General features: G+C 44.3%; 1 protein-coding gene across 1 annotated transcript; it reads right to left on the reverse strand.

Annotated features, from left to right (window-relative positions):
- Positions 1-12,622: 12,622 nt before the first annotated feature.
- Positions 12,623-13,329, reverse strand: LOC117019776 (39S ribosomal protein L32, mitochondrial-like). The gene has a single exon (XM_033101907.1). It carries the CDS (start codon positions 13,321-13,323, stop codon positions 12,757-12,759), a length of 567 nt encoding a protein of 188 aa, XP_032957798.1. The 5' UTR covers positions 13,324-13,329; the 3' UTR covers positions 12,623-12,756.
- Positions 13,330-27,818: the final 14,489 nt, after the last annotated feature.

The raw sequence follows: 27,818 nt of genomic DNA on the forward strand, positions 1-27,818 counted from the left end.
CCAGAGTGGTCTTTCTACAGCACATATCCAGTCATGTCACTCCTCTACTTTAAATCTTCAGTGGGACTCCAGGGCTCGGGCTGGGAAAATACAAGATGAGCCTGGAGCACCTTGCAGTGCCAAATAGTAAGGAAGTGCTCAGAAAAGGATGGGGACTTGTTGAAAGGGCATGGGTGCCAACCTGAAAGGGCTGCCAATGGTCCAAATTGGAAAAATGTTGGCAATAATGATGGTCTTGGATTGTAATCCATAGGCTAGAACAAATACCGAGGATTTCATACCGATGTAAAGAAATACTGCTCTTCCTTACAGAAGAATTCCAATTAATAAATGGAGAAGGGATGAGAGAAAGAGAAATAATTACTGCAGGCAAGGTCCACTGATGGATGCTAAAATTAGTGGGGAAAAGGTTGAGGAGAACAGGATAGTCTCAAAGTCTCTCCTCCAAGATACTTATTAATTGCAAAGGGAAAAATGGCAACTTCACAGTGGAGAAACCCAGCAGATACCAACTTGACAAAGCGATCGGGGTTTCCATCACCAGTAAAAGATGTGTTGACATCAGGTACCTCCAGTACATTGAGAAAGACAGAGCGTTACTTCTGGATGTTCATGCCAAAAAAGGCCTAACTGCAATCAAATCATGAGATTGAGAAATACTCTACAAAATATCTGGCCAGTACTCTCCGAAGTGATAAGGAAAGTGACAAGGAGAAACTTAGAAACCATCATCGGCAAGAAGAGACTAAGGAGACAGGATGACTAGATGCCATGTGGGACCCTGGATTGGATTCTGGAACAGAAAAAGAACATTGATGGAAAAACAGGTGAAATCCAAACAAACTCTGTAGTTTAGATAATAGTATTGTACCAATGTTAATTTTTGGTTTTGATCATTGCCCTGTGATCATACAAGGTGTTAACCTTAGGGGAAACTGGTGAGGCGTAAACAGGAAATCTGGACCATTTTTACAACTTCTCTATAAATCTAAAATAATCTCAAAATTAAAAGTTAGAAAAAACACACCACAAAACACTGGGTCCTATCCCAAAAGATTCTAATTTAATTGGTCTAAATCATGGCCTGGACGTAGGGATTTTTAAAAAAAGAATCTTTCCAGTGTTATTTCTAATATGCAGTCAAGACTGAGGTTCACTGCTCTAGGTACTGAATCATTATCAAAATTATTTCACGAATTATTCTGATGATTCTTTTTTACAAAGATACAGCATGAGGACATGTCATGCCATTTGCCATAATTGGGTTTCTAGTTCACAATCCTTTGGTAAAGATAAGGAACTTTGATGAAATAAGTTTATGATTACTGAGCAATGAATGGAACTTTACATGCCAAAAAATATGAAAACAATACTTAACCATTTAAAAAGTACGTCTGACCACCTTTGCAGTTAAGAGGAAATGAAAGAGAAGTGTTCTATCATTTTCCCCTATCCTTGCCTATATAAACTATGCAATGAGCCACTGTAATTGGAGGTGTTTACAACCTCCAAATAATGCATGATAACCTTTGCATCAGTGAAGTTCACAATTGTTAAAAACAAACACACATTGTAGTGAGGGGACAGCTATGTATCATGATTGTGCTGGTGATTACATGAATCTGTATACCTATGAAAAAATTTCATAAAATTACACACTTACACACATACACAGAGAATGCATGTAAAAACTAGTAAAAGTGAGGTTTATAGGTCAGTGAGTAACATTAAAACCAATGTTAATTTCCTGGTTTAGATAATGGACTATATTTATTTATGTAAGATGTTATCATTAGTGGAAGCTGGGTGAAAGGTATATGAGAACTCTCTGGACTATATTTGTAACCTCTTCTAAGTGTAAAATTATTTCAAAATAAAGACTATTGAAAATGGGTGAAATTGAAGAGCTACTTTGGACATGGAAATTTTGAAACAAATAACAAATAGCAACTCTTCAGTGGCTTTCTGCTGCCTTCGGGATTAACTTGAAAGCCCTTAGGATGGCATTCAAAGCCCTTCCGACCTGGTTCTGACAACTTTTCCCAGATCACTTAGGGTTTGGAACACACAATCAAAATGTGCCATCAGCAGATGCCCTAGAAAACCCAGGTGGTGAAAAGACAGTTAACAGGTCAGTCTCTCAAGGCCAGCACAAGAGCTGGACTGGGTCCGAGCCTGGATCATATAGACCACTTGTCAGACCCACAGCTCTCTTTTAATACAAATACTTCATAGTCTCACTTTACTATATGCAAGAAAATTCATGGATAATGTAGCCTCTCTCCACACATAATTTACAAAAATGAATACAACGCTCCAACTGCATTTTGAAAATAAAAAATAAAAAGAAAGCCATTTATAATAAAAATAACATGCATTTCCATAAGTAAATGCTTCAGCACAACGGTAGTCGACCATTGAACAATGGGAGGGTTAGGGATACTGGCCCCCACACAGTCGAAAATCTGCCTATAACCTCTGACTCCCCCAAAACTTAACTACTACCCTAGAAGACTTAAAGAAGCAGTCAGATGCTGAACATGCAAGCTGACGGGGGTATGTTATGTAGCCCCTTAAATATCACATTTGGTGATGGGCATTTCCAAGAGGGTAGATGACTCTTGATAAAATTCTAAATTGAACAAGGCATGATCTTCCCAGCATGTACATGGTAAGTTAATCTTCTGGAGTGTTCAGTGTATAACAAAATAGTACAAAAGGTACTTTGTCATTATACATAAAACAGAAGTAGGTTCAAAGCTTATCTTTTTTTTTTAACCACCTTCATGGATGTTCAATGGGAGATTCAGAAGTCATACAGGGATAATTCTTCATTTTGGCTGCTGGGGATGGCTCAGTTGGTTGGAGCGAGTCCTCTCAACCGCAAGGTTGCCGGTTTGACTCCCGCAAGGGATGGTGGGCTGCGCCCCCTGCAACTAGCAACGGCAACTGGACCTGGAGCTGAGCTGCACCCTCCACAACTAAGACTGAAAGGACAACAACTTGACTTGGAAAAAAAGTCCTGGAAGTACACACTGTACCCCAATAAAGTCCTGTTCCCCTTCCCCCAATAAATCTTTAAAAAAAAAAAAATGGATTGCAGGCCGCAGTTGGCCCGCGGGCCGCAGTTTGGACACCCCTGCTCTAATGTATTCATTTCCTTTATTGTATTCTTCATTTCTGACTGATTCTTTCTTATGTTTGCTATCTCCATTTTTATGTTTCCTATCTCTTTGTCAAAGTTCTCCCTGAAATCACTGAGCAGCCGTATAACCAGAGCTTGGAATTCTGCATCTGGTAGATTGCTTGTCTCCATTTTATTTAGTTCTTTTTCTGTTCTTTTATTTGGGACATATTTCTTTGTGTCCCCATTTTGGCTGCCTCCCTGTGTTTGTTTCTATGTAGTAAGTAGGGCTGCTATGTCTCCGGTCTTAGTAGAGTGGCCTTATGCAGTAGGTGTCCTGTGGGGCTTAGTGGCTCAGACTTCCTGGTCACCTGAGCCCTGCACTCCAGGTGTGTCCCTTGTGTGGTTTATGCCCTCCTCTTTTAGATAAGCTTTGGTTGCTATTTGCATGTCAGTGGAAGGGGTTGATCCTTGGGTTCATTGGTTGTAAGGACTGGCCATGACTACAGTGGAGGAGTTGTGGTGTAGGGGCTTAGCAGGATCTGCTTCAGCAGGACTCTGGTGCCTGCCCCTTGGGTGTGTCATCCTTGGAGGCAGCTGGGTGATGCTCCAGCTCGTTTTGAAGCTGGCCACTGGGTGCGCCAGCCCCAGGGCCACCTGGGAAGGGACCCTCTACAGGTCAAGTTCATGCCCCACCTGGGGCCACCTGGCAGGAGCCACAAAGCAATCTGCAGATGGCCACTGTGCACACCATGTCTGGAGTTGCCTCGAGAGGCCAAGCTGTGAACCAGGGCTGGCTGCCACTAGTGCTGTGCTCGGCCAGAGGTACAGGACACACTCAAGCTAGATGCTACTTGCCTGGGTTCCACAAAGCTTTGAGAGGCTCTAGGAAAGTCTGCAGCATGAATGAAGGCAGTCGGATTGTATGAAAAAGCAACTGGAAGTGGCTTGGGTGTGCCCGAAAGTTTGGTGGGGCGTGGTCTCGGGATCAGCAAGGCGGGGCCAGATTGATGGAGACTCAAATAGGGTGGTTGCTTGCGTCAGCACCCCAGGAAGGGGGAGGGCTCAGCAAGGCAACAATGGTTTCCACCAGCTCCTCTGTCTCGGAGAAAGCTGCCCCTTCACCGCTTGTCCTGAAGCCAGATAACTCAGTCCCGCCTTGTATGTCCCTGTCGCCTCTCCTCCTACGGCCCCAGTGCTGGAGCTCAGAGCCACTGATTCTGTTGGTAAGTCTGTGCGTGGTCCATTTAAGAGGAGCACCTGGGACTCCAGCTGCCCTCGTTCAGCCATAATCTCTACTGGTTTTCACAACCAGAAATTATGGGGACTTCTCTCCCCAGCACTGGAGCCCTGGGCTGGGGAGGGGCTGAGACCCCTCACTCCTCCTGGGGGGACCTCCGCAGCTCAGGTATCCCTTCCAATTTTTAATGGCCAAACAGGGGGGTGGGACCAGCCCATTTCTCATCTCTGCCCCTCCTACTAGTCTCAAGGTCGCTTCTGTATGTCCGTAGCTGTACGGCTTTGGTTCAGCACGATTTCAGGTAATTCTCAATGATGGTTGTTTTGTAATTTAGTTAAAATTTTGATGTAGTTGTGAGAGGAGGTGAGCACAGCATTTACCTACTTTGCCTTCTTGACTGGAACTCAGTTTCAAAACATTTGAATCACCCTGAAAGGAAACTTGTACCCATTAAGCAGTTTCTACCCCTTCTCCCTGACCCCTAAGTTCTGGCAACCACAAATATGCATTCTGTCTCTATGGATTTAGCTATTCTGAATATTTCGTATAAACAGAATCGTACAATATGTGACCTTTTGTGTCAGGTTGATTTCATTTAGCATAAGGCTATTGAGGACACCCATGCTGTATAGTATGTATCAGAATTTCATCCCTTTTTATGGCAGAATAATATTCCATTGTGGGGATGGACCACGCTTTGTTTGTCCATTCATCTGTTGATAAACATTTGGGATGTTTTCCCCTTTCGGCTCTTGTGAATTATGATGCTATAAACATGCGTGTACATGTATTTGTTTGAGGACCAATTTTCAGTTCTTTTTGGTATCCACCAGGAGTGGGGTTCCTGGGCTATATGGTAATTCTGTTTTAACTTTTTGTGAAACTATCACACTGATTCCACAGCGGCTGCGCCATTGTCCATTCCCACGAGCAATGCAGGAGGGCTCCAGTTTCTCCACATGTTCACTAGCATTTGCTTTTCTTTTTTATTTATTATGGCTACCCTAGGGGTGTGAGGTGGTGTCTCACTGTGGTTTGGATTTGCATTTCTCCAATGGCTAATGATGTTGAACATCCAACTATGGCTCTTGGACAACAAAGTATAACAAGTCCTTGCAGGAAACCAGGACTTTGTCTTCCAAAAAGAGATGTGAGACTCTTCAAGGTGCCGCTTAGGGATTGAATGTTTGTGCCCCCCCTAAATTCGTAAGTTGACCCAATGTGATGATGTTGGGAGGTGGGGGAGGTGATCAGGTCATGAAGGTGGAGCCATCAGGAACGGGATTAGTGCCCTTGTAAAAGACACCGCAGAGAGCTCGCTCCCCACTTGCACCATGTGAGAATGAGAAGGCGGCCGTCGGCAATCCAGGAAGCAGGTCCACATCAGACGCCGGACGTGCAGCACTTTGACCTTCATCTCCCCAGACTCCAGAACTGTGAGAAATAAATGTTTGTTCTTTAAGCCCGCCAGTCTGCGGTATTTTTGTTACAGCAGCCCAAATGGACAAAGCGCATATAGTTGCGATTCCATCCCACTTCTTGTTTTCTCGCTTAGGTACAGAGAAGGCTAATGGTGTCTGTGGTTCTGTTCACCTTGCGACTTGGGTTCAGCTCCTCACAGCCAGTCTACAGGCTCTGGCTGAAAGCCTGAGGTCTCCAAGGATTGGGCTTATCTGTAGAAACGGGTTGGGAGACACTTTGCAAGGGGGAGAAGAAAACAAAAGGAAGGATGGGAGAATGGGGTGTCCAGAGTCCTGAGGCTTTCCTCCAGGGAACTGATTCAGCAGAGGAAGGAAGGCTGTGTTTCAGAGCCTCCTGGGGATAATTTGCGGCTCTGGGAAGGCATCCGCGGGGCAACGTGCTGCAACCATTGATGGGGATGGGGGTGATGACAAAAGGTCCTCAGTGGGATTAGCCGGGAAGCCTGCCAGGAGCCACAGAGAGCAGATCTCCTTCCTGTGGAGACTGCCTCCAGCTCAGAGGGCAGGCTGGCTTGACCAGGCTGACCTGTGCTGGGGCGGCGATGCCCACAGCAGCTTGGCATCACCACAAACTGTAAAGCGTACATTGTTGGAGCAAAACAGGGGGCTACAGTGGTAAGGGGGGCCTGAAAGCCACGCGGTGGGCGAGGGGCTTTGCACCCCAAGAATGCAGACACCGAAGGGGCATCTGAGTGGCGTCAGATGTGGTTCATTCAAGATGACGCCGACTGTAGTATGCAAAGCAGACAGCAGGGGGCGAGAGGAGTACAGCAGAGGTCATCTCAGGGAGAAACCAGCAAGCCCATGGACACCCCTGAACAAGCGTCCTGTCCTGCTCTAGCGGTTTCCACAGACACAAAGCTCATACAAGATGTGACCATGGCCCTCAAGGATATATAGCCATGTCAGGCTACAGTGAGTAGAAAGTGAGTGAGTTTCAGCGTGGGTCCCTCAATGTAGCACGAATAACTAAATAGCTGACCAACAAGGCAAATCTGGTGTGAGGACGCACTTGCATGCCCAAGGCCAGTTGGCTGAATGTAATACCCGGCCACAGGCAATGGTTATCTAAATACCACGCATAGAGATTTCCCTAGATGGCAGTATGTGTACTATGTGTAAGGTCATGACCATCCACCCCTGTAGGTTTACCTCTCTGAGTTTCAGTGTCTTCATCTGAGAAATGGGATTATATGAGTATCTCCATCATAGTGTAGTTACGAGGATTAACTGAGTAAACACATGGAAAATGCTTAGCACAGTGCATGCAGTATAAATGTTCATGATTATTGTTATTGCTATTTTTTTCTTGAATAAGAAAGTAATCCATGTATGTCATTATTAAGTTACTAGTCAAACACATAGCTGTCTGTCCCAAGACTATGAGCTCCCTGAGGGCAATCTGTATCTCAATCATCTTTTTATCTACCATACACATAAACAACTTAGGATCAGGAGTAGGAGTGGGGAGGTAAGGTACGGGGGAGAGAGCCATGCCCCATCCACAGTGCTGAATCCTCAAGGCCTGGGTGTTTCTTGTGACTCTTCCTCTCCAACCCATTTACACTGCATTCTCTACAAAGATGCCTTCGGTAGTTGTGCAACTCAGTGGCCCAGCCATCAGTCTTCATCTGACCTCCCAGACAGGTTAACGGATATAAGGCAGGTAGTAAAAGAGTGTGTACAGGGGCCAGCCCGGTGGCTCAGGCGGTTAGAGTTCCATGCTCCTAACTCTGAAGGCTGCCGGTTCGATTCCCACATGCGCCAGTGGGCTCTCAACCACAAGGTTGCCAGTTCGATTCCTCAAGTCCCGCAAGGGATGGTGGGCTCTGCCCCCTGCAACTAAGATTGAACACGGCACCTTGAGCTGAGCTGCCTCCCGGATGGCTCAGTTGGTTGGAGCGCGTCCTCTCAACCACAAGGTTGCCGGTTCGACTCCCGCAAGGGATGGTGGGTTGCGCCCCCTGCAACTAGAAACGTCAACTGGACTTGGAGCTGAGCTACGCCCGACACAACTATGACTGAAAGGACAACAACTTGAAGCTGAACGGCACCCTCCACAACTAAGATTGAAAGCACAACAACTTGACTTGGAAAATAGGCTTGGAAGTACACACTGATCCCCAATAAAGTCCTGTTCCCTTTCCCCAATAAAATCTTTAAAAAAAAAAGAAAAGAGTGTGTACAGCATGATCTTACAGTTGAAAACCACACACTGTGCTCACATTCATTTTTGTAGCACATGTACTGAGCACGCACAGGTCATCACACTTCCAAAACGAGGTCATGAACGATACTACAACTTCCAGCTGCCTCGCTCTCGTTCAGGATGCGTGGCCCTGGGACCCAGTCTCCATGCTGTGAGGAAGCCCAAACCAACCAAGAAGAGAGAAACTGAGGCCCAACCTACAAGCAGCATCAACCGCCACACACACGTGAATGAGGGAGCCTTCAGATCCAGTGTCTGGCCTTCGGGTCTCCCACGGAGGCCCTAGATAAGGAAGAGCAGAGAAAAGCCATCATCATGGCTGCTGTGCTGGCTGACTTCTCAACCCGGACGTAGATAAACATAATAAATGGTTGTTTTATGGCACCAAGTTTGGGAGCATTTTGTGTTGCACTCATAGCAATTGGAACAGCTAGGAAGTGGGGGAGTCGGGTTTTGAACCCGGGAGTCCCAAGCTCTGTCCACTCACTTCAGCCCTTCCCCCTCTTGCTACCTGGTGAAACCCCTGTATTATGGGCACTTAAGAGCTTCTTCTCTCCCAGCTCGGGGACCCCTGACTAATCTCAAGAGCAATCCTTTTTATCTGGAAAAGAAAAATTAGAATCCAAAAGCAATTGTTCACAGAATATGCAAAAGCCTCTCGGTGACAGCTGTGGTTCTTTTCACGAAGGAGAGCCACCAGCCCACTTATCACCCCCACACCCATGCAAAGAACCTGAGTCAAACAAAAAGTAATGAGAAAGGCTGTTCCTTCCTGCCACCCATGCTGTTTGTTCTGATCACAAAGGCTTCTCTTTTTGTTTTTCTTAAAGTCTCTAAGGATCTGATAGGCCAGGTGTTGTTATTTCTGTGCCTACCTCGTCTCCCTCCAAAGCAGTGTGGGCTCATTCCTTCTATTTGGTTTAGCATTAAAAAAAAAAAATCACACGTGACTTCTCCTGGGCATGCCTAGAAGCATATCTATGTACTTTCAGGCTGGAGAGCCAAGTTAGCCTGAATATGAATGAATCTGTTTCATTTATTCTGGGCACATGATTAATCAGGACTCACAGCAAGGTGGGAAATAAAAAAGCAAAAACCAAAAGCCTCACAATCTCAACCTAAGTTGGTTCAAAACAAAACAAAACAAATTAAAACAACGAAAAAAATGTTTCACAACCAGAAGTTCAGGTGTAGTTTGACTTTGGATGAGGTTGGATCAGGGGCTTAGGTAATAAACACCACTCAGCCTCAAAATCTCTGCATTCCTTAGCTTTGCCTTCTTGGTGGTATCTTCATTTTCTAGCTCCTCTTGGGGATCCCTGGCAATTTTATTTTCCCTGTATCACTAAACCAAATGAAGAGGAAGACACAGTTTCTCTACCCAACAGCATGAAAGGAGTCAAGGAATGGAGCCCTGTTTTCTCTGGCTGCTCCTTCTTGAGTCGTGGGCTCTGCACTAACCCCACCTCTGTGGCCCAGGCAATAGAGTGGAACTGTAAGTCAAAGGCTGTGAATTTGACTATATGGGAGATTGGTGAGAAGTGGGACATATGGACTGTTAGCACAGGAAAGGGGAGAGGATTTGGACAGCTGGAACAAAAGCAGCCACTACAGTGTGGAATTGGGGTGCACTGAGAACAAAACCTTAAATATCCACAGCCCTAACAGACCCTAAAGGGCATTCACAGAAGAAAATATAGCAATGGTCATTGTAAACATTTGAAAAGATGTTCAAATGTTTACAATGACCATTGGCAACCTGGGAAATGCAAAGTAAACCATCAGAGATACAACTTTCCCACCACCCCCATCTGGTGATAGTATGCAAAAGCTACATCCATCCAGTGGTGAAAAAGACCACAAACGGAGCCACTTTGAAATGGAGCCGGAGCCGCCCTGCCAGAGGAACTGCCTTCATGTCTTATGCCTCAGACCTTGGAATGTTAAAATAGGAAAAAATAACCTTTGGACTGGGCCTAAGCAACCTTATTTCCTGAAAAAAAAACACACAAAAAAACAAAACTGCAAAGATAACAAGAAAGCAGTTTTTATGACAACTAGTCTCATGAGTACCGGACTAGGAATTAAAAATATTGTTTTAAATTAGTGTCACTATGTTAGCTTATCTGCGCCGATAGAAATGCCTTCCTTCTACTGATGTAATTGCTCCCCTTCCCTTTCTCATAAATACCCATCACCTTTGTCTCCAAACCGGGACAGTATTTGGGCTTCTGCCTGAATCAGTGCGTCCTGAATAGCTGTTCTTATTGCTCTCAAATAAGTCCTTGTTGCCTCTCACTTTGAAAGTCCTTTATATTTTTAGGTTAGCAGTGTTGGCAAGAGTGTGGGAAGTCGGTGCTCCTACACTGATGATGGGGTGTAAACTGAGGCATCATTTTGGGTATACAACCTAACAACATTTCTCGGAGATTTTAAATCCTCATTCCTAGAAATCTCTAGAAATAGCTACAAGTGCCCAACAACATATGTACAAGTGATGATGGTCATCACTTTCTGATGTTAAGTCTTGTGGGGTTTTTTTTTAATTGCATTTAATTAGTGTTTTAAATAAGGCAGATAGGCACTGCTACGCTGGTGCCGTTCATCCCAGAAAATCTCCTAACAGCAGCGCTCCTCACAGTCAGCGTTCAGACCTTGCGACCGTCTCAGTTCCTGTGTCCAGATCTGCATGGCTATCTGGGGACTGCTGGCCTGGCCCACATCTGTGGTTTCATCTGGGCCAGGCCATCCCAGTCAAGAGGTCAGCACTGAGACAAGACACGAACCTGGACAATGAGAAGACCCTGGCGTCAGCCCAGCGAAGAGCTCCAGGAGGCCAAGACCTGGAGGAGTGAAGGAGTCAGCACAGAGGGAAGTGCAGATGACTCCGCTCTGGGTCACGGTTTCCCTCTGCTTGGACTAAGAGATGAGTAATTGCCTTCTTGCCTGTAATTTTCAGACTTCTCACTCATCATAGCAGGGCACAGGAAGTAGGTGAAGGAAAACTCCCTGCAGCTTGGCCTGTGCCCCCAGATGGCCCCAAGTTCGAATTCAGTGCCTACTACTTACAAAGCATGGGACTTGGGGAAATCACTGAGCCTGCATTTCCCCATCTGTATCCTGGAGATGCTAATGCCTAGCTTGCTAGGTTTCTTCACCTGATTCAGTATTTACTGAGTACCTACTGTGAGCCAGGTACAGGGGATATGGTAGTAAACTAAACAGACAAAATTCCTGCCCCCATGAAGCTTACTTTCTAGTGATGAAAAACAACAATGAACAAATATTGTAATGTCAGTTGGTGATTAGCACTGTGAAGAAAAGTAAACAGGTGAGGCACAAGAGAGCATCACTAGGGTTGATGGGGACAGTTCTTATAAAGTGTCCAGCATAGGACCTGGCACATAGTAGGGCCTCAAAAAAAATATGAATTTCCCTCCTTGCATTTTAGGAAGTAAGTGCAACATGATTTTCAGGACCGAACAGACCTTGCCTCCATGGAGGAGATGCAAGGGGACTCCCACACCCAGGTTCCTAGCACCAGGGCAGTGGAGAAGAAAACTGCTCAGTTTCTGTATGTGTAACTTTTTTTTTTTAATTAAGGTAAAATTCACATAACATTAATCATTTAAAAGTGAACAATGCAGTGACGTTGAGTACGTTCACAATGTTGTATGACCATCACCTCTATCTAGTTCCAAGACATTTTCAGCACCCCAAAAGAAAACCCTGCACTCATGAAGCAGTCACTTCCCATTCCCCTTCCCCTCCCCAGTACCTGACAACTACTAGGCAGCTTTCTGTCTCTCTGGATTTGCCTCTTCTGAATATTTCATCTAAACGAAAGCATACAATATGTGACCTTTTGTGTCTGGCTTCTTTCAGTTTTTGTAGTTTTTTGTTGTTGTTTTGTTTTTTACCATTTGAATCATTTATTTTCTTTCTTTTTTTCCTAATCTGCCATCTTGAATCACTCTCCCTCGCTTATTGTAGTTTTTGAGGTTCATTTGCATTGTAACAATACCGGAGCTTCACTCCTTTTCGTGGCTGCATACTATTCCATTACAGGGACCGACCACATTTGTTCATCCCCTATCAGTGACATGCCTTCTTCAATTTTACAGTCTAAACACATTGCTTGCCTCATCCCAGCCCTGGGAAGTGATTCCAGGAAGCACTGAGAGGGAGTGAAGTGAGACAGGAAATGGAGCAGAATCAGCAGAGGGTGCGTCAAGGAGCAGGCTACTAGGGTGGGTAACTGGGGCTCACTTTCACTGGGGCTCCCCTGAGTTACTGTACAGTACAGGTCAGAGGGGTCCCAACGGAGGGCGCAGCGCCCGAGGTATTTATCCGCCAACTTCCATCCTCACTGGTTGAGAGTAACCCTCATTTCCAGGGTAATTTTTTTTGTTTGTTTGTTTTAAATTAGTTTTATTGTTCTGGCCTTGAAAATTTAGTTTACTTAAAAACTTATAATAGAAACAGACATATAAATCCACTGCCTTTGCATAAACAAACATTTTCAGACTTTACTCCTGATACATTCTTCAAATTATCCACACAAAACTAACTACTCATGAAGAATGTTTTATGCTATATTGATGATTTTTAAAACAAGCACAAAATATTAAAAACAAGGATTCTTCCTCTCTTTCAGGAGAAATGTTTTATGTTAAGTTATCCTCTTTAAACATCTCTGGTGTCAATTCTGGGTGAACCAGGACGGTCGCTTCCTGGCTTGTTCAATGATCCTCTTGCCCTGATCTTGTTCAGATGGTGTCTCTCCCGCATACAGCACCACGGTCTCTACGGTAGGAGCCTTAAAAGGGCCCCCTTCTGTTTTCCCTGTCTGTCTTCTGATTTCTGCAGTCTCCTTGCACACCTTTTTATAGCAGTAGCCACAAAGGACATGTTTCTGTTTCAGGTGACCACATTCAGGACAAACATCTATGTTGTTCTTAACTTTAATGAGCTTCCGAGGGTTTCTTCTCCTACACCGGTTAACTTCAATGCTGCGTCTGTTTTTGGGAGCAGCCATCCAAAAGATACTATCCAAAAGGCTGGAAATCTCCTTACTTCCATGATTATCATTTGCTGGTTCTGTAATTGTAGCTGGACCTTGGACTGCTAATGCTGGTCCCCACGGAAGACTGGGCAAGCCTGGCCGGTTCTGCTGAAGTTTCCGCCGCAGTCGCTCCCAACAGTTCCTGAGGAGTCCCGGGGCTGTCGGCCACGGAGGACCCACCAGCAACAGCATGGCCGCCGTCATTTTCTTCTCCCTCCAGGGTAATTTAATGCCCCACATTTCCAGGTTAAGCCTGTGTTTGGTTGAGCTGAAGAGCGCCCCCAGGCGGAGAAGAGGAGAGATGCAGGTCCTTGAGTTGGGAAAGGCGGAGGGAACTGGAAACATTCTCCTCCGCAGCTGTAGGTGAGCTCAGGTGAGGGAGGGCGTGCATATGGGTCGCATCAACAGCCTCTGGGACCCTGATGTACATGATACTGGTTCCATGCTGGGCAAAGCTTCACAAAGCTTCAGAAATATCAGTTCACTGAGTCCTCATGACAGCCCCATGAAACAAGTATTGTTGTTCCCATTTTACAGATGGAGAAATTGAGGCATGGAAGAACGGGCAATTAACTTGCACAAAGAGCATACAGCAAGTCAGTGGCAGGGCAAGATTCAAACCTAGAAAGTCTATGCTTGTCACAATCACTTATTACTCTTGTTCATTCAGTTTTGCTTCCTTTCGTGCCTTCTACACATACTGAGCACCAATTCTACCTGGCTGTTTCCTCCCCATCATTCAAGTCTCTGGGGGTTACCTCCTCCAAGAATCCTTCCATAATTGTCCATCAAAAGTAGACCCCTCTTGCTACTATTTATGGCAGAGTTCTACCAGTTTTCCTCATAGCACTTAACAGTTTGTAATTGTTTTATTTGTTGCCTTACTTATTTAACATCTGCCTCCACCAGTAGTCTATAAGTTTATGAGTTCAAGAGCCCCTCTGTCTTGTTCACTATTGCACCCCACGTTCTTATCTCAGGGCCTACCTCAGAGTAGGAGCTTAATAAATATTCAATATACCTGGAACATAGTTGAATAATTAAATAAATTAGCCCAACATACAAAACATATTGATGTCATGTTCCTATAGGCCTAATATATACAAAATATACTGTTTTCCAAATATTAGTTCTGAAGCCTTTGGAATTTCCCTGAGGGGTTGGCTAGGAGTGCTTCCATGTGCATGATCCAAGACGCAAATAGAATGAAATGATTTATTCTGGGTCACTGATGACTCAATGTCTGGGAATAGAAACATACTCCAAAACCTTTGCTCTAATTAGACAAGTTAATTATTAGACACAATAATTAGGCATGAATGACCTCAGCCAGGCTGTTTATAATCTCTGGAATTTAAGACCCGTACAAATTTTGCTTTAATGAGTATTATTTGTTTTGGCCTGACACCCCCAAACCCTTTTTGCTTTTTCTGAGTTATCAAACATTTGTCTCAAAATACAATCTTTTCCATAACAGTTGCTTTGACTCACTCACTGTCACATTCTGGAGTTGTCCCTCAAACTGAGTTCCTGAGTTTCTCGCTAAACTTTGTGTTGACTTATGGACTATGTTTTGAAATACAGGTTTAATTAAGACTGAATCAGATTAGGGACTTCATAATTTTCAATCTCCAGTGTCAAAACATTTTCTGAACCATTGTTTTTATTACATATGTATGATAGCCATTCTTTGGATGTATAGTATACATCTGATACAGTTTTTGTGGGATTCTTTTTTTCTTTTGGTTTTTAGCTGTTTTTAGAGGTCAATTCTGGTCTCATTAGAAAATCCTCTCCTGGCTGATTTATTTATTGAATCAATATTTACTGCAGCCCCTACTGGGAGCAGGGCTCTATGTGCCACGCTAGGGACAACAAGAGAAGGAAACAGTTCCTACCCGGAAAGAAAATTCTCTGTGTATTATTGGCAATGTGAGGAAGGTTTGCAGCATTTCAGTTACTTCTTTCTTTTACTCTTGACCCCTAGTCAGAGCCAACATTTTCTGAGGTCGTACTTGATATGAAGCATGGCATTGCATAGCCTCACTTACTTTATCCTCTGACCTATGAGGAATGGACTATTATTAGTACGGTTATTATCATCCCCCTTTTACAGATGAGGAAACTGAGGCACAGGGGGCTTAAGTGGCTTGCCCCAAATCACATAGCTCGTACGTAAGTGATGGTAGCAGGATCCAAACCCAGTGAGTTGATATCAGAACCTGCACTATATATACATAATATATATATATAATACATACATATATATTATGGATATAATATTCTATCTATCTATCATCTATCTATCTTCTAGAATTTGATTGTCCAGAAAGGCCCCCAAATTCTCTGACATTGCATGCCCTCCTATATATTCACCCAACAAACATTTGCTGGGACTTAATTGTCTGTCGGCAAGGTGATGAGCACGGATGTAGAGATAAACCAGAGCAAATCCTTGCCCTATAGTTGGGACAGTTTGGAGAAACGATGAGAACTTTGGAGCCAGACTCTGGACTCAAATCCTGGCTTGGTCATAATTAGGGTTGTCAGATTTAGCAAATAAAAACATAGCTCACCCAGTTAAATTTGAATTTCAGATAAACAGTGAATAATTTTTTTAGTATTAGTATGTTCCATGCCATGTTTCGTTGTATTTTATCTAGCAACCTTACAGGTAAATTGTTGTGTGACTCTGGATATATCATTCAACCTCTTTGATCTCAGATTCCCCTGTGTTCAAAATGAAGATAATAATCCCCATTTAACAGGGTTGCTGGGAGGAGTAATTTAAAGGATTGGAATGGTACAGCATACCCTAACTGGTCCATTTCCATAGGTAGCCCCCTCCAAATTGCGCTCCATGCAGTATCTGGGGTAGAAGGCACATTTAAAATCAGCTCAGGCCCACTGCCTATTGAAAACCCTTCAAGTTTCCCTTGGCTCCTAGATAAAGCCCAAAGGCTTCTGGGTGTTTCTAAAGTCCCTCAGACTGTAGATGGTGTCACGGGCAGAGACCCTTCTCAGGAACTGTCTTGCGGGGGACCCTGATCGCTGTGCCATTTGTCATGTGGGGGAGCCTGCGGGGCCTCTGGTCCCGCTCCCCACATAAGAACGCAGGATATGGCTAGGCCAAAAAGGAACATCCACGGAGCCATAGATAGGGGAGTCACACCACTATGTTCTCTCTGGCGGCCGGGTGAGACACACACAGTAGTAGCCACACGATCCACAGTCCTCCATTCACTTCTCTGCCTGCCAACCAACCAACCAATCAACACAGCCCCGCAGTTACATCAGTAGCCAATTGGCTAACTGGTTACAGCTGGTGGCCGTCCAGTCACAGCTGATGGTCATTCACTACCCGGGCCAGCACCTCCCCACGCGAGGCTGAGAGCGTGGGAACTGCTCTCTGGGACTCTGTCCCCACAGGAACCCACACCAATGGCTACCCCAATATTTATCTTCTCCTAACTCATTTTTTGTCTGTGGGGACCAAGTGCTGGGTGCAATAAGCTCTTGAAGTAAAGAAGGAGGGAAAATGGGTGAATTTAAGGCAGGAGATGTTAAAATAATGCAGTGGAATACTGTCAGATATACTTTGAATCCTTCTGCCTCTCTCCAGTCTGTTCTATCCCCTCCAAGAACGCTACCGTAGTCCCCACACCACCACTTCTTGCTGGTCTTCCAACTTCCACAGTAAAACTAACAAGAGCAAAATTTTATGGAAAATTTCCACAAATGTGAGAATTTTATGGAAAATTGTCACAAAAGCAGAGAGAATAGACAATGGATACAATTTCAACAATAGTCAGCTCATCAGCTCACGGCACAGTTTCACCCAGTCACCAGCCTCCTGGAATTTTTAATTCCTCTTCCCCAGGATTTTTGCTTTCATTTTGAAATCTTTCAACCTCAGGGATGGGGATAATCTGACTTTTCATCAGTTTTCCCTGCAGATGTTATTGTCTCTTGTGCCATAAACTTTACTCCCAGATTCCTTCAGGGAATTGCTTTTGAGTCCAAAATTTTGAAACTCCAACCTGAAGTTTAGAGACCATTAAAAAAAAAAAAAAAAAAAAAAAAGCCTCTCTCTTGCAAATCAAAAGCCTTGGCTTTCAAGATTGTTATCTCTGCCACAAATTTCAAAAGCCTCCTTAAAAACCCATAAAAAGTCAAGAGTTCGGCTCCTTGGTGTTTTCTTTTTTTGAATTGGTTTGAGTCAGGCCTCTCCACGGGGTGTATCCAGAATGATTCAGGCCTCAGCCTCCACACGTGGTTTTGTGGGGAGAGGGGGTCACAGGATTTCTTTTAAAAAGGGAACAAACACAGCATTGCTGCATGTGCAAAATGTTATCCATTGCTATTTTTATTGTTGTTAAATATAATTTGAATGGATTTAAATGATTTCTCCGAACGTCCACAGGTGTGACAGTTCACTACCCTATTTTTCCACATTTTAAATTCTTTAAACTACAATTTTGTATAAAGTTTCACAAGACCCTTACTCCCAAGTTCAGGGCAGTTACTTTCTATTTAATACGTCCCTCTCCTAGGTGTTTGTGGGGACAGAGCCCCAGAAAGCAGTTTCCAGGCTCTCGGCCTCATGTGGAAACGTGCTGGCTCAGGTAGTAGATAGCCATCAGCTGTGGCTGGTTGGCTGTCAGCTGTAACCATTGAGCCATTGGCCACTAATATAACTGCCGCGGCTACGGAGGGAAGTCGAGGAGAGAAGAGGAGACTGGAGGAGAGTGGAGGAGAGTGGAGGAGAGTGGAGGAGAGTGGAGGAGAGTGGAGGAGAGTGGAGGAGAGTGGAGGAGAGTCGGTCGGTTGGCAGCAAAGCGGACAGCAGGTCGCACGTCGTGTAAACCTAGCCTCCAGTGAGACCATAGTGGTATGACTCCCCTACCTATGGCTCCGTGGGTGTTCCTTTTTGGCCTAGCCATGTCCTGCATTCTTATGTGGGGAGTGGGACCAGAGACCCCGCCTGACACCCCGCACGACAGTGTTTCTTCAAAAGCAGTTTCTCAGGGCTGGGCACCAGTGCATGCTTGCAAACCAGTGTCCTGGATATCACTTCAAGTCTCATGTCATTTGACAGTCCAACACTTCTGCTTAGCCTTGCATCATTTGATTTTCTTAGTTACAAGCACTGGCATTAATGTTGAAGTTAGTCACCTGTTTAAAAAAAGGTAAGATTTTTCTTGCAGGCAGTTCCACTGAGATCTAACATTTTTCAACACCTAAAGTCTCCCAGAATCAAGACAGGATAATTCAGGCCCAGACATGGTACAGACAAACGGAAGGGGAAGGAAGGATGGTTAGTGGTGAGAGCTACTTACTGAGAATAGAATCACTGGTGTTTATCCTCAGCTCACCCAACAGCTTCCCAGGTGACCCGACCTGCCATAGTTGGGCTCAGTTTCCAGATGGGCAGTTTTCCTGGTAACAAAATCAGAGTAACTTGTGTCCTCAAGGCCAGAAGCAAGAATCCTTGTGTGTGTTTTTTAAGTGGCCCAAATGATCATGATTGGGTGTACCCTGATTGTTTATTACGTCAACCTTTTATTTTAGAACAGTTGTAGATTTAAGAAAAGTTGCAGAGACTACATAGATTTCCCATATACCCTATACCTACTTTCCCCTATGATCTGGTATTAGAAACATTTTACATTATTACTGTATATTTGTCACAATTAATGAACCAATATTGATCCGTTATTATTAACTAAGGTCTCACTTTGTTCTTATATGTGTATTTTTTACCGAATGTACTTTTTCTGTTCCAGAATCCCATCCAGGACATCCCTTTGCATTTAGATGTCATGTCTCCTTAGATTTCTCTTGGTTGTGACAGTTTCTCAGACTTCCTTTGTGTTTTTTAAATTGAGCTATAATTCATATATTATAATATCTACCCTTTTAGAGTATATAGTTCAGTGGGTTTTAGTATATTCAAAAATTGTGCAACCATCGCTATTGATTCCCCAAAATTTTCTTCACCTTTGTAAGAAACCATATACCTATGTAGCAGTCACTCCCCCTATAAAGTGGGACTAAAAATACCAACCTTATTGGGGGAATTGTCAGGACCAAATGAGTTAATACTCACAGGATTTACCATAAATATTCACACAGGTGGAATCATCTATGTGGCCGGGGGAACTTCTATTAAAATGTTACTAGCAGGGCCGGCCCGGTGGCTCAGGCGGTTAGAGCTCCTTGCTCCTAACTCCAAAGGCTGCAGGTTTGATTCCCACATGGGCCAGTGGGCTCTCAACCACAAGGTTGCCAGTTTAACTCCTCGAGTCCCGCAAGGGATGGTGGGCAGCGCCCCCTGCAACTAAGATTGAACACGGCACCTTGAGCTGAGCTGCCGCTGAGCTCCCGGATGACTCAGTTGGTTGGAGCGCGTCCTCTCAACCACAAGGTTGCCGGTTTCGACTCCCGCAAGGGATGGTGGGCTGTGCCCCCTGCAACTAGCAATGGCAACTGGACCTGGAGCTGAGCTGCGCCCTCCACAACTAAGACTGAAAGGACAACTTGACTTGGAAAAAAAAAAAAGTCCTGGAAGTACACACTGTTCCTCAATAAAGTCCTGTTCCCCTTCCCCAATAAAATCTTAAAAAAAAAAAAATTGTTATTAGTAATTTTGGGGAGCTTGGTTCTGCAACATTAATGTTTAGACAGGGATGCTTACCTCCTAATTTTGGGATCCATACTAAATCTCCTCCTTGCCATATGTAGTTGAAATTCACACTTCCTTCAATATCCACTTCTCCTTTTGTTCTTGGCTCTATGGAGATACCCATCCTAGTCACTATGATTTAGGGAGGGTCATATGACTTTCTCTGGCCAATGGAATATGATCAGAACAGATTTGTCACTTTGGAGGCAGCAAAAAGCCTCTGCAACGTTCTCCAGACTCATCTTCCCCTCTGTGGAGGAGGCTTGGCAGAGAGAGGGTGAAGTCATAAGACAGAAGCCTCCTGGATCCCCGAGTCACCCCACACATCATCCCATGGAGGACAGCAGCCCTGGAAAATCGCCTGGGCCCAGAGCCAGCTTTACCTGAGCAAGAAGTAAACTTTTGTATATTTAGCCAGTTAGATCTTTTTGTTATTGTTGCTTGCTCATTCACAGTAATATAACCTGTCTTGAATAGTACAACATATTGATGGATGTTTCCAAAAAATAACCAGAAGGTCTGTTTGGAGGATCCAGGGCACCACCTCTTGCGCCTTTCATCTCACCACGCTTCTAGACCTCTCCTGATCTCTTCTAACAAGCTGTTGCTGCAGCTGCTGGGAGAAACCACAGAAACACGACACACTCTGCCAAGCAGATTCAGCACCATTAGTTCTTACTGTGTTTCCCCCAAAATAAGACTGGATCTTATATTAAGTTTTGCTCCAAAAGATGCATTAGGGCTTATGTTCAGGGGATGTCATCCTGAAAAATCATGCTAGGGCTTATTTTCCGGTTAGGTCTTATTTTCGGGGAAACACGGTATGAACCCTGGGGCGGGAGCAGTGGTGCTCATTTGTTAAGATGTAAAGAAAATGGCCTGTGAAGTAGTTCCATTTTGCCTGGCCACAGTTAATGTGCTCTGGCTTGGACAGAGCTGGAGAACCTACAGGTTTGCATTCTCATACTTATGGTGGCATCTGTCTATATGTGGTGGGTAGCGTCTAAGGGAGTCCCCAAAGCTCCATGTCTCTTGGTATTCGTGCCCTTGTGTAATTCCTTTCCCTTTAGTGTGAGTTGGATTTACTGATTTGCCTCATATGCATAGAATACAGCAGAAGTGGAGTGGCTGGATGGTTCAGTTGGTTAGAGTGCGAGCTTTAAACAACAGGGTTGCTGTTTTGATTCCCACATGGGCCAGTGAGCTGTGCCTTCCACAACTAGACTGAAGGACAACGACCTGATTTGGAGCTGATGGGCCCTGGAGAAACACACTGTTCCCCAATATTCCCCAATAAAATTAAAATAAAAAATAGAGCAGAAGTGATGGACCTCACATCTAAGGGTAGGTTATAAAAAACCAGTGGCTTCCGTCTTGGGCGTGCTCTCTCTCCCACTGCTGAAAGACGCCAGCAAAGAAGCCAGCTGCTAGGTTGTGAGCTGCCCCATAGAGAGTTAACGTAAATATCATCCAAACTGTTTTCCTTCCCAAGGGCGATTACAACGGAGTCCCCTTTGTAATTCCTTCCCATCCTTCCCCACATCCCTGGCAACCTTTGATCTGTTTTCTGTGACTATAGAGTAGTTTGCATTTTCTATAAAGATTAGTTTGCATTTCTGTAAAGGGGATGAATCAAAAAGCACATTTTTTTTTTTTTTTAATTTGTGGTCTGACTTTCACCCAGCATAGTAATTTCGAGATTCACCCATGTTGTGTAGTGTACCAATAGCTCATTCTTTCTTATTGCTGGGCAACAGTCCTCTGTCTGGACGTACTACAGTCTATCTGTTCATCTGTTCATGGGCACTCAGGTCACTTCCAGTTTGGAGCTGGAACTGATAGGAACATTCATGCGTACGTATGGCTTTCTTTTTTTTTTGGTAAATACCTAGTTGTGGAATGGCTGGGTCTCATCCCAAGTGTATGCTGTATTTTAAGTTCTGATTATCCAAAGCATACCAAAACATGAGTTCAATAAGATAGATGCACCCTTACGTTCATTTTAGCATTATTTACAATAGCCATGATATGGAAACAACCTAAGTGTCCATCAATGAATGAATGGATAAAAAAGATGTAACACACACACACACACCATGGACTACTACTCAGTCTTAAAAAAAAGACTGCCATGTCGCCATTAACAACATGAATGAACCTTGAAGGTATTACGCTAAATGTGATAAGTAAAACAGAGAAAAACTGTACGAGTACAATCTCGCTCATGTGGAATCGAAACAAACCAAAACAAAAGAACAAATGAAAAAAGGAAACACAAATTCATAGTTACAGAGAACAAATTGGTGGTTACCAGAGGGAAACGGAATGGTTGGGGGTGGGGGTGGGACAAAGGGTGAAGTGTATGGTGATGAATGATAACTAGACTTTTGATGGGTGACCACTCCATAGTGTATATAAATGTCAAATGATAATATTGTACACCTGAAACTTATATAATGTCATGTACCTATTTTACCTCAATTAAAAAACAACTCTTGAATTCTTTTTCAAAGTGATTGTACCATTTTGCATTCCCATGAGCATTCTACAGGACATTTAATAACCCTGGCATTAACCCACTAAATGCCAGAGGTCCCAGTCATTGTGACAACCTACCCCCCATCCTCCCTTTACAAATGCCCCCTTGGGATGGGACAGTGCTGCCACAGTAGAGAATCACTAGCCCACAGCCTCTTTTGTCCCAGCGGTAAGCAAGGATAAGCCCCATTTAAGAACCAAGGAAGAAAACAAGTGAACCCACATTTCTGAACTAAATTCATGGTAGCTCGAGGTACAAGATGGTTACAAGAACAAAAGGTAACTGCTAATGGCACGAGGTACAAGATGGTTACAAGAACAAAAGGTAACTGCTAATGGCACGTCTTGGCTTAGCTGTGCATTTTGTGGTTCTTTAGTTTCTGAAAAGACCAAAATGCTCTTATTTAAAGAACCAAGGTTTACAAGCCTTAGTGAAACCCTAGGTGGTGGTTACAGCCTGGAGTCAGATGATCCATTTACTTTCTATTTTTAACCTTTTCTCTGGCCCTGGAGCCTCCTGGAGCTTCCCTGGGGTAAAATATAAGTGGTGTTTAGTAATCCGGGGCTGAAAGGGGTACTTAAGACAAAAGTACACCTGAACTCAGCTAATTTGCTCTAATCACCTGCACCAGCCATGGAACAGCCAGAAGGGAAAACATTGTTATGATGCAACCACAACCCCGGGTGCAGGATGCCACCCACACTCAAACACTACTTTGATTTCTGAAACCTTCCTCCCCAGCCTCCTATCAAACTGGGGTGTACATGAGAATCCCCTAAAGGGCTTGTTAAAACACATCGCCTGGTCCCACATCTAGAGATTCTGATTTCATGTACTTGGAGAGGTACCTGAGAATGTTCATTTCATTCCCAGGTGTTGATGCTGCTGCTGGTCCAGTAGCCACACTCTGAGACCTACTTCCCTCTCAGAAGCCTCAATGTAAAGTCCAACTATGGCAGTAATCTTTAACCATTGTGATTTTGCCGCAGACAAACCTGGAGACACTTTGGTTGTCATAACTGCTGTGTGTGTGGGAGGGAATGCAACTGGCACCTTGTAGGTAGAAGCAAGGGATCTTGCCTAACATCCTACAATACACGGGACAGCCCCCTGCCCAAGAATCATTTGAACCCAAATAGAAATAGTGCCAAGGTTGAGAAACCCTGAACTATAGGGGACTGCTTAAAGAAATTAGAATATTCTCACAAGGAATAAATATTAGGCAGCCATTGAGAAGACTGCTCCTTAGACCTTTCTAAAACTTGGGGAATTGTTCCTGATGTGATGTGAAAAAAACAGAAAGGATAAAAGGAGTGTATTCAACATAGCAGCTGTTTCATTTAATTTTCCTCATGCCTTATCACTACCTAGAATTATCTTGTTTGTTTCTATGTTGACTTATGTATCGTCTGTCTTCATTTCCTGGGATGCAGAGTCCTGGTGTACTTTAGGAGAGCATTAAATAGTGGACACGCGAATGGGTGAACCTGATGTCTTGGAGTAAGATCAGTGGTGTGGTGGTAAGTGTTTAACAACCGACTGTAAACAAAATCCCTCATTTGTAGCATTTGCTAATTTCCATGGTGTAAAGACCCCATCGTGGCTGATTTCAAGCTCCCCCACGATGTCACTGAAGGAGGAGTTGGGTAGGTGTACGCTAGCTAAGGCCAAAGGAGCTGGCTCTAGCACACCATGGTGAGAAATTACATTAATAAAAAAGGCTGGAAGGAGAAAATGCTAAAATGCCAATGGTGGAGCAGTGGCATCATGCATATATTGGAAACCATTAAGCTCCAGCATAATAAGAAACGAATTTGAGGGGATGGCTCCTGGGCTAGTTTATGTCCTCCCAGGAAGCATGGAAATAAGCTGGCTGTTAATATGACTCCCGTCCCAAAGGTGGGAACAACCCAAATGTCCACCAGTGGATGAATGGGTTAATAGTGCGGCATACCCATACAACGGAATATTATTCAGCCATAAAAAAGAATGAAGTACTAATACATGCTACAACATATATAAATCTCAAAAACATTATGGTAAATGAAAGAAGTCAGGCACAGAAGACCACATGGTTTATTATTTTATTATTCTATTTCTATGAAATATCCATAACAAGCAAATCCATAGGCAGGAAGTAGATTAGTGGTTGCCCGGGGCTGAGGACAGAAAGGAATGGGGAGTGACTGCTAAGGAATGGGGCTGGGGTTTCCTGTAAGTGTCAGGAAAATGTTCTGGAATTAGATCTTGGTGATGATTGTACAACATAGTGAATACACAAACCACTGACCTGTCTACCTTCAAGTGGTAGAATGAATGGTGTGTGTTACATCTCAACAGAAAAATAATTTGAGGAAGGCACCTTTTGTCCCAGTTTGCACATAGGCTGAAAATGTATGAGCTGACTATGGTCCTCAAAACAAGGCCCTCAGGGGTTCATCTTGGTGACCTGGGGATGGGGTGGTGGCAGGCGGTTCCCAGAAAAGAGAGTAAGCTTCCATTCTGGATAGACACTGTGTGGCAGACCCTGTGGGCACCCGCTTCTATCATCTTGGCATTTACCATGCACATGGACATCATTGCTCTGTTAGCGTCTGTGATTCTTTGGCTGAGGTCTGGCTCTGGCTGCAGGAGTGGGCTCAACCTGCTCATGGGGGTGGGGGGGGCAGAAATGCTGGGACATCACAACCACCCATCCAATCTCGACCAGTGACTGGCAAGACCCCAGCTTCCTCACTCCTGGAGGGCCCCAGAGGGACTGAAACCCAGTTGCCCTCAGCAGTACCCTGCCCATCTATGCACCCTGAATCGGCTCCTTTCTTTCCCTGCCTAGGTAATTGTCTCATCTTTGTAGTTTTTGAATGTTTTTCATAGTAGACACAGTACTTTCCTCATCAGAAAAGAAACATTTTTTCCAAATCTTGAGATATCTGAGAGCGACTACCCCATCTCTGGAAGAACATTCTAGCTGAAGGAGAGGCTGAAGGTATTTATCAAGCACCCCTTTACCAGATACCATTCTAGGGACTGGAGACATAGAGATGAATAGGGCAGCAGGCAGACATGCCTCTGATCTCATGGAACATTCTAGTGGGGGTGAAGAGAGATGGACAAGCAAGTGAGAATGAATATGCCTCGTTCGTTTCAAGACTGATAAACACCATGAAGAAAAATCTGGGTGAAGTGGTTAAAAGTGATGGGGGTCTGATTGGACCGGTCAAGGAGGGCTACTCGAAGGAAGTGACATTTCAACAAAGGAGACCTGAATGACAAGAAGGAGCCTGGCAGAGACTAAGACCTATGTTGTGAGAATAGACAAAAAGTGCCTTCCTACTCACGATGCAGTCTGTGGACCAGCAGCCTTGGCATTGCTGGGACCTTGTTAAAAATGCAGACTCTCAGGCCCCAGCCCAGACCTACAGAACCAGACTCTGCATGATCCCTAGGTGACCTGTGTGAGAATCAGAGGGTAGTGGACTGAATATGAGGGTCTGTGTTACTGCTGCTTCAGGATGCAGGCTGCGGTCAGCAGTGCGATTTTATTGTGCAGATATCTTGCCTCAGTGAGAAGCTGGTTCTCTGGTGATACCCATGTTGGCAAATGGGCCTGAACCTTTTTGTTTTTAGAGCTGTGCCACTTTTAAAACAGTTTTCAGGCAAGTCAAGGAATCATTTAGCAGTGAGAAGCAGGAGACCTAAGAAACATAGTCTGTGATAAGATGCCTTTACCAGTGACATCACCACTGTGCTGAAGTATGCCTCCAACTCAGGCTCTGGATATCAGCCGTAAAGTTGCATCCAGTCCGCCACTTTTTGCATCCAACAGGCACCCTTTCTGAGTATGCATTTAATTGCCTGTGATTCACCCTTCAGATGGCAGTCAGAATGAGAGATCATATTCTTAACCTGAGCGCTAGCTGATAACCCGTAGCAACTTGCAGCTCCAGTTCCAGGCTGAGGACCAGCCACGGAAGAAACACACTGTTCTAATGGGGAAAACTCGCATAAACAGTGGGTAAAAGCACAGATTTTTTAAAAAAACCCTCAAATCTCCCCAGACTATGGAGTATTACATTTATTTAGCACGGTGTAAATTTCCATCAGCATTACATCCCTTAACAAGTAATGAATTGTGTTTAGCTGTTGGTACAGAGACCTGACCACAGTTGCTCATATAAACTAGAGGTTTCCTTTACTTAAAAAAAAAAAAAAAAAAAACGGTAACCCAGGGACGTCCACAAATTCATCTTCCTTTCTGTACCCCATCCTTAGCGTATGGCTTCCTTCCTTAAGGTTACCTCATGGTCAAAGATGGCTACTACAACCCTTGCTATTTTGTTTGTTTCCATGCAGCAAGGAAGAGGAAGTAGCAATAGCAAGAGGGCAAGCTAAGTTAGTTCCCTTTAAATAGCTTTCCTGGAAGCCCCACCCAATGACTTCCTCTTATTATTTCATCATCCTCCCTTAGTTGCAAAGGAGGCTGGGAAATGTAGTCCTTGAGCTGGGCGCACCGCCCACTCGAATACAATTTAGGCTGTTAGCAAAGAATAGTTGTGGAATGGATTGTTGAGAAGGGAGCTAGTCGACTCTGTTGTGTTTATATTATATGCTCAGTTATAAGCTCAATTTTGAGGGACCTTTGGGAACATTTCCCCCATGAGGTCTGAAATTCTTTCACACTTCAGGTAAATGTTTTTCTGTCTCATAGATAACAGACTAGCAGTATTTTTTCTTGTTTTTTTAAGGCAGGTAGAATTTACTTGCCCAAGGTAAGTTGCATTTCGTAACAAGGGGAGGAGAACATACAAGCCTTCCCATTTCTGCTAAAAATCTTTCTTTAAAATTGAACTGTTTGCTGTATTTTTATTTAAAACAAGGGTTTCAGAGAGAAACAGGTCCTTCCGTTTACCAGGTGAGGTAAGAGAGTTTTGACGGAATTGAATCATGAGCTTGCCATTTCTCTCCCAGGAAAAGACTTAAAAAGGGGACAGAACACATCTCTTCCCCCTCTTGCTCCTGCACTTACCAGACAGTCTCTAGTTGTTGCTGTGACGATGGCTGTGGTCCCCCCCCCCTTATCTCCAGGTGAGCTGCGCCACCTTTAGAGTGTAAGACTGAATGAAGTCAAAGAATTTCACCTTCAGCAGAGCGCTGAACGCAGCATGGGTAAGATCTCGATGTGGAGGTTTTGAAATGTGTCCCCGAATTCGATGACATTCCTCTGTTCAAAAGGGGCTTACGCGCAATTTGTGTAGCGCCCTGGGGATTGAGGGGGGGGGGTCGGGGGGAGAGAGAGAGAGAGAGAGAGGCAGGTGTGAGCTGAAAACACTAGAGGCGGGACCAGATCCTTCAGGTACTTGTAGGTCATGATGAGGAGGTCATCTTTTATTCCAGAGGTGATGGCTGTAAGGCAAAATTGCTTTGTAGGAACGCACTCTGCCAGCTATTGGGAGATGTTGCCCCTGGCTGACTGAC

Source organism: Rhinolophus ferrumequinum (assembly GCF_004115265.2).
Source record: "Rhinolophus ferrumequinum isolate MPI-CBG mRhiFer1 chromosome 15 unlocalized genomic scaffold, mRhiFer1_v1.p scaffold_54_arrow_ctg1_1, whole genome shotgun sequence".
NCBI classification, from domain to species: domain Eukaryota; kingdom Metazoa; phylum Chordata; class Mammalia; order Chiroptera; family Rhinolophidae; genus Rhinolophus; species Rhinolophus ferrumequinum.